The sequence below is a fragment of the Aptenodytes forsteri genome, unplaced genomic scaffold (genome assembly GCF_000699145.1).
Source record: "Aptenodytes forsteri isolate BGI_AS27 unplaced genomic scaffold, ASM69914v1 Scaffold142, whole genome shotgun sequence".
Taxonomy (NCBI): domain Eukaryota; kingdom Metazoa; phylum Chordata; class Aves; order Sphenisciformes; family Spheniscidae; genus Aptenodytes; species Aptenodytes forsteri.
Genome location: NW_008794598.1, coordinates 4212642 through 4218424, shown reverse-complemented (window position 1 = coordinate 4218424; position 5783 = coordinate 4212642). Strand labels below are relative to the sequence as shown.

General features: G+C 63.0%; 1 protein-coding gene across 1 annotated transcript in view; it reads left to right on the top strand.

Moving 5' to 3' along the window:
• FOXP4 (forkhead box P4) overlaps positions 1 to 5783 on the top strand; it is a 45917-nt gene that overhangs the window by 37696 nt on the left and 2438 nt on the right. The window contains 4 exon segments of the mRNA XM_019470339.1: positions 1013 to 1096; positions 1839 to 2040; positions 2144 to 2220; positions 2442 to 2543. Of these exon segments, the coding sequence (XP_019325884.1) occupies positions 1013 to 1096; positions 1839 to 2040; positions 2144 to 2220; positions 2442 to 2543 (465 nt within the window).

Below are 5783 nucleotides of genomic sequence, written 5' to 3'. Positions count from 1 at the left end.
AAAAAAAAAAGGGGGGGGGGGAGAAGAAGGGTGAGCAGAAAGCTCTGTGCAGAGAGAACCTGCCACCGGAGCTACCAATTATAAAGTTTTCAGCGCGGAGCTCCTGCTGTGCCGGCGGAGAGCGTCTGCATCACGAGGGGAGACCTGTCAGCTCTAATGAGCACCACGACAGCGCGAAAGCATCTGAGCTGCTCCAAACTTGCAGCAAACTCTGCTCTGGCTCCTGCCTTTAACTCCTTCCTCACCCGGCTCCCGGCTCCGGCGCCTGCCCGGGGAGGGGGCTTGGCTGGTGGGGGGAGCCGGCGGCACGCGGGGACACGGCCAAGCCCTGAGCTTGAGGGGCCGCAGCAGAAAGAGAAGGTGACGGGAAGAGAGCAGGTGTCAGATCCCATCGCCTCTGCCGGGCTCAAAATCTCTCTTAGTGCCACAGTGAATATTTCACCCTCCTCCGCACTTCGGGGAGTAAACAGGCATGAGCGTGCAATTAAAGCGATGTTGCGCGTCCGGGTGGATGGATGGACGGACGGAGGGATGGGTAGATGGACAGGGAGCTGCTGGTGAGCGGGAGGCAGCAGAGGCTGGACGAGGGCAAAGGGGACGGAGAAGGCTGGCACCGGGCTGTGGGGACCAGAGTGCCGGGGAAGGAGAGCAAGGGCTGCAGTAGGTGGCCGGGACGGGGCCATGCTGGTGGATGGCAGCCTGAAGGTGTGAGAAATGACTCCGTTTCACCATAGGTTTTTCATCTGGCTGTACACGGGGAGCTGGAGCAGCGGCGGCCCCCATGCCCCCCGCGATGGGTGCCGTAGCCCCCTGCAGAGCCACAGTCCCACTGGGGCTCTTGGGAGGGCTCGGCGTCAGGCAGGAGGTGGCTCCTGTGGGGACGCTGGAGGATGCTGCCTGCCCGAAGCCAGGGCTGGGGGCTTGGTGGGCAGCTCTTCCAGGCCGTGGGCACCTCCACGGGTGACTGCTGGCACTGCCTGACCGTCTCCCTTCTGCTTCTTGCCTCCCGCAGCTGGCAAAGGAGAGCGAGCGTCTCCAAGCAATGATGGCCCATCTTCACATGAGACCTTCAGAGCCAAAGCCTTTCAGCCAACCTGTAAGCGTACATCCCGCTCCTGCCCTTGTATGTCCCTGCAGCCGCTCCCTCTCCTCTCCTTTCCCCTTGCCGCTGGCTGCCATCCCCTCCCTGCCCTGCGCGTGGTCACTGCGGCCCTGCGTGGCCCAGCTGGACGGGCTCCCCGGGACGGGCATGCCCTGACTCTGCTCCAGTACATGTAGCCTGGTCCCTTGTGCCGGTGCAAGGCATCAGGCAGGAGTGAAACGCAGCCTGTGTCGGTGTGTTGCGCTGCTCCACCAGCTCAGACATGTAGTGGTTGCATCCCGTCCCGTGGTTGCATCCTCTCCCGCAGTTGCACCCCATCCCATGCTTGCATCCCCATCCTGTGGGTGCATCCCCATCCCGTGGTTGCATCCCGTCCTGCGGTTGCATCCTCTCCTGCAGTTGCATCCCGTCCCGTGGTTGCATCCTCTCCCACAGTTGCATCCCATCCCATGCTTGCATCCCCATCCTGTGGGTGCATCCCCATCCCGTGGGTGCATCCCCATCCCATGGTTGCATCCCGTCCTGCGGTTGCATCCTCTCCTGCAGTTGCATCCCATCCCATGGTTGCATCCCATCCCTGCCGAGCCCAGCAAGTCTCCCCCCTGCGAGCCCTTCGCTGCCTGCTTTGCGGCATGAGCCGGCTCAGCCCCCGCCGAGCTGCCGGGGGCTCTCCCAGCCCCTGCCTTCCCCGCGCCGGTGCCCAACCGCCCGCCCTCCCTCCCGCCTGTCCGTGCAGCTGAACCTGGTCTCCAGTGCCACCCTCTCCAAGAGCACTTCCGACACGTTCCCCGACGGCTTACCTCATCCCCCCACCTCCGCCACGGCACCCATCACCCCCCTGCGGCAGGGCCCCTCCGTCATCAGCTCTTCCACTTTACACAACGTGGGGCCCATCCGCAGGAGAAACTCGGAGAAGTTCTGCACCCCGATATCTTCAGGTGAGCTCCAGGATGGGGCTCAGCACCCTCCATCGCACGGTCCCTGGGTCCCAAAGTGGGTGCCTTCACCCCCTGCCGCCCCATTTCTTGTGTCCCCCTCCAGAACTTGCACAGAATCACGAGTTTTACAAAAACGCAGACGTCCGGCCGCCCTTCACGTATGCCTCGCTCATCCGGCAGGTGAGTGGCTCCTCACGCCGCAGGGTTCAGGTCTGTACCCCGAGACCTGCCCGTGGGGCACCTCAGCCAAAGCCGCGCCCTCCCCCACTTTCTCAGTCCTGGGGGGTCCCCCCGCGCCCGCTGAACCCCCATTTCTGCCCCTCGCGCCTCGCCACGGGACGGGCGTCGAACGCCGCCAGGGCGTCACGAGTGATGCTCTTGTCCCCTCTCTGGTTTCCCAGGCCATCCTGGAGACCCCCGACAGGCAGCTAACGTTGAACGAAATCTATAACTGGTTCACACGGATGTTTGCCTACTTCCGGAGGAACACGGCCACCTGGAAGGTGAGAGCAGCCTTGCTCGGCGCCGCGGGGCTCGCCCCATCCCACCCGGGGCTCGCCCCATCCCACCCAGGGCTGCCTGCTGCGGGAGATGCTCCAGCTTATATGGGCACCCGTGGTAAAGGACCAGTTCATTGCCCAGCTCTGAGATGATGCAGGAAATGAGTTTGTGGATAAATCCCACGTTTTTCCCCCCAAAATGCATCCTTGGTCTCTGGGGACGCATCGTCCGTGCAGTAGGATATGGCAAAGGGCCGCGCTGTAGAAACCTGGGGCTTTCTGCGGAGCTGGGGCTGGAGCAGAGCCGGGAGGAGGGCAGGGAAGAGCGAGACACTCGAAACAGCAAATAAGGTTAATGATAACGCGGGGGCGGGTGGCACGCTGCGGGTGGCACGCTGCGAGCGGGAGACGCCACAGCCGGGCTGCGAGAGGCAGCCGCTGGGTCTCGGCAGCGGCCGGGGATGCGGGTGCTGGTCCCTGGGGACGGAGGGAGGGCGGTGGTGGCTGGGGGGACCGTCGGTGAGTGGGAGCACCCGTGGCTCTGCTGTGGGACCCCGAGCGGGTGACTGTGCCCATCGGCTCCCCCTAACCGGTGCACGGTGCTGTACGGGCAGGTATTGGGGAAAGTTTTTGGCACCGAGGAACCATTTGTCACTGGCCTGGGCTGATGGCGCCTGAATTTTGGGGCAGTGTCTTGAGGCGGCACCTGGGTGCTGGAGCTGCTCCTGCCTCGGTTATTTAGAAATCACCAAACCTGAGAGAAGCGAGAAAACACATCTCAGAGGAAAGGAGTGGTTGTGAGAAGGAGCAGTTAGTGCCCCGGCCGGGAAGGATTTATTTATTGTTTCCTGCTGCATGTATTTACTAAGACACAGCTTCACCCTGCTCAGGGCAACAAGCAGCAAAGTGGCAGAGGGAGGCTAACGCTTAAAAAAAAAAAAATTAGAATAAGCGAGGTGCAAGTGAGATGGTGCATTTTGAAAGGGTTAAGGGAGGAATCGGTTACCCTGGAGCCCGGGGCCCCCCGTGCGTTGCTGCTGCAGGTCAGAGCTGACCGCAGCAGGGGTTTGCTTCTCTGCAGCAAACTTTGGGTGAATAACGGACGTTTTGGCACCAGAGTGCTATGGGTGGCCCCTGGCTTCGGCTCGGACCATCCCGAGCATCCCCACGTGCCGAGTGGGGAGGAGGGTGGTGGGAAGGAGCAGGGCAGGAGCAGTCAGAGGTGCCTGGGCCATTTTTGGTGCTGGCCGTGGCCCTGCGTCAGTCTGGAGTCCCCCTCACGGCACGCGTGCAGCACTGCAAGCCGGCGCCGCGTGGCACGGGGAGCAGCGCTGGGAGCAGCGCTGGCCACCACCGCTGCTGCCCCGGCCAGGCCCATGGGGACATCCCCGCGTTTGGGGAGAGGGTGGGAAGTGATGGGGAGCGTTGGGGCAGAGAGCCCGGTGCGGCCGTCGCGGCTCCCAGGACGGTGTCTCGCCATGGGGCAGAGCAGGGTCTGTCTGGGGCAGCACTTGCCCCACTCTGTGCCTCAGTTTCCCCATCTGTGGAATGAGACAGTGGCAGGTGAAAATGCCTTTTTCCTTCCCGTTCACTAGCTAAAAGGAATGTTTGGGGTCTTTTCTTTGCAGCTCCCCCACACCCCATGTTACCCAAGGGCAGATGTCTCAGAGAAGGGGCATCCCCCAGCCCTTCTGGTTCCCTTTTTGTTGTTCTTTATTTTTTCCTGTTCCACCACCAAAAGGCAGTGAATTAAAAAGAGCCGGGGGGGGGGGGATGATTCCCTTCACAACTTTCTGTGTCCAAGGCCTGGCTTCTTTTGAAGGAGGGGGATACGCAGGAAAAAATAACGTATTTCTGCTCTTCAGAAAACCACCATTTCTGCTGCAGCTTCTCCCTCATCTCCTGCCTTAGCTGCCCCCCGGGGTGGGGCAGGGGTGCCAGGGGCCAAGGTGGGTACCCCGTCCCCACGGCGGGGCAGAGCCGTGGTATGGCGTGGGGGCCCACGGGGAGACCCCCGGCACGGCACAGGGAGCAGGGCCAGGGGCGTAAAGCAAACATCATTAGAAAAGGCAAAGATGAGAAGCAAACAGAGCAGCCAAGTCTGGCACTGAACAAATACCCTGTCGAAACACAAAAGCCACATTAGGATGAGGCAGGGACCCCCTCCTGGCACCGGGCGGGAGCATCCCCATGTCGGGGGTCTTGCCTGGCACCTCCTCCGTGTCCCGGGGCCGGCACCCTGCCAGCACCCTGCCCGACACCCAGCACCGGGGACGGGACATCCCAGGCTCCGGTGATGCTGAATCGCATCCCGCCCGGTGCCAGGATTTATTTTATCTCCACTTTCGCCTTTGCAAACATGTACCCGCCGGTGCCTGGAAGCAGGGGGGTGTCACAGGGGGGACGTGGGCGCTGCCAGGTTGGGGCTGCGTCTTCGCGTGCAGAAAAGGTTTCGGCTTTGCCACGCTTCTTGCCTTTAATCAGGGCTTTGTTTGGACGAGGAGTCCCCCGCGCGCACAGGAAGGAGGAAGGGGAGCGCGGGGCAGGATCCGGCCCCGGCGAGGGGAGGAAGTCCTGTGTTTGCTCGCCAGGGGACAGGGGTTCAAGGGCAGTGGCCGACCCAGCCCCGGCTGGACTTCAGACCCCCGGGCTTGGGCAGGGAGCGGGGTATTTGCGGAGGTGGTGCAAGGGCAGAGCAGGGGCCGGGGACTCATCCTGCTTCATCGCTGGCTGGGGAGCACAGCAGTGTCTGAGGTCCCTCTTGGATTTCCAGCTCCCCGGGATGTCTGTCTGCGCGGTGCCAGGTGCCGAGTGCGGCTGGGCCCTCCTCTCCAGGTGATGCCAGCACGGGGTCTGAGGACGAGGGATGCCTCAGCTCCCGGGGCAGGGCATGTCCCAAACGGAGCGTACCCCTTCGGGTGAGAGCGGCGATGGCGCTGGGCTGGCACCCGGGGACCCGGCTCTGCACCACACCGAGCACCACCCGAGGAGTGGGGCTGGCTGCCGACCGGCGGGTTCCTGGTGCGACCCATGGGTTCCCAGTTCCCCCCCCCAAAAAAAATCACATCAAACAGCATCGACTGTGCCCGAATCTCATTCCCCAGAAAGCGGCTCCTGAGAGCCAGGGAGCCCCTTGCAAAGCTTCCCCTTCGGGCTGGCTCTGCCGAACAGCAAGAGGAGCAGGAGCCTGCCCGGCCCCGCTGCCTGCCACTGCGAGACCCGGCTCTAACCGGGGACATCGCG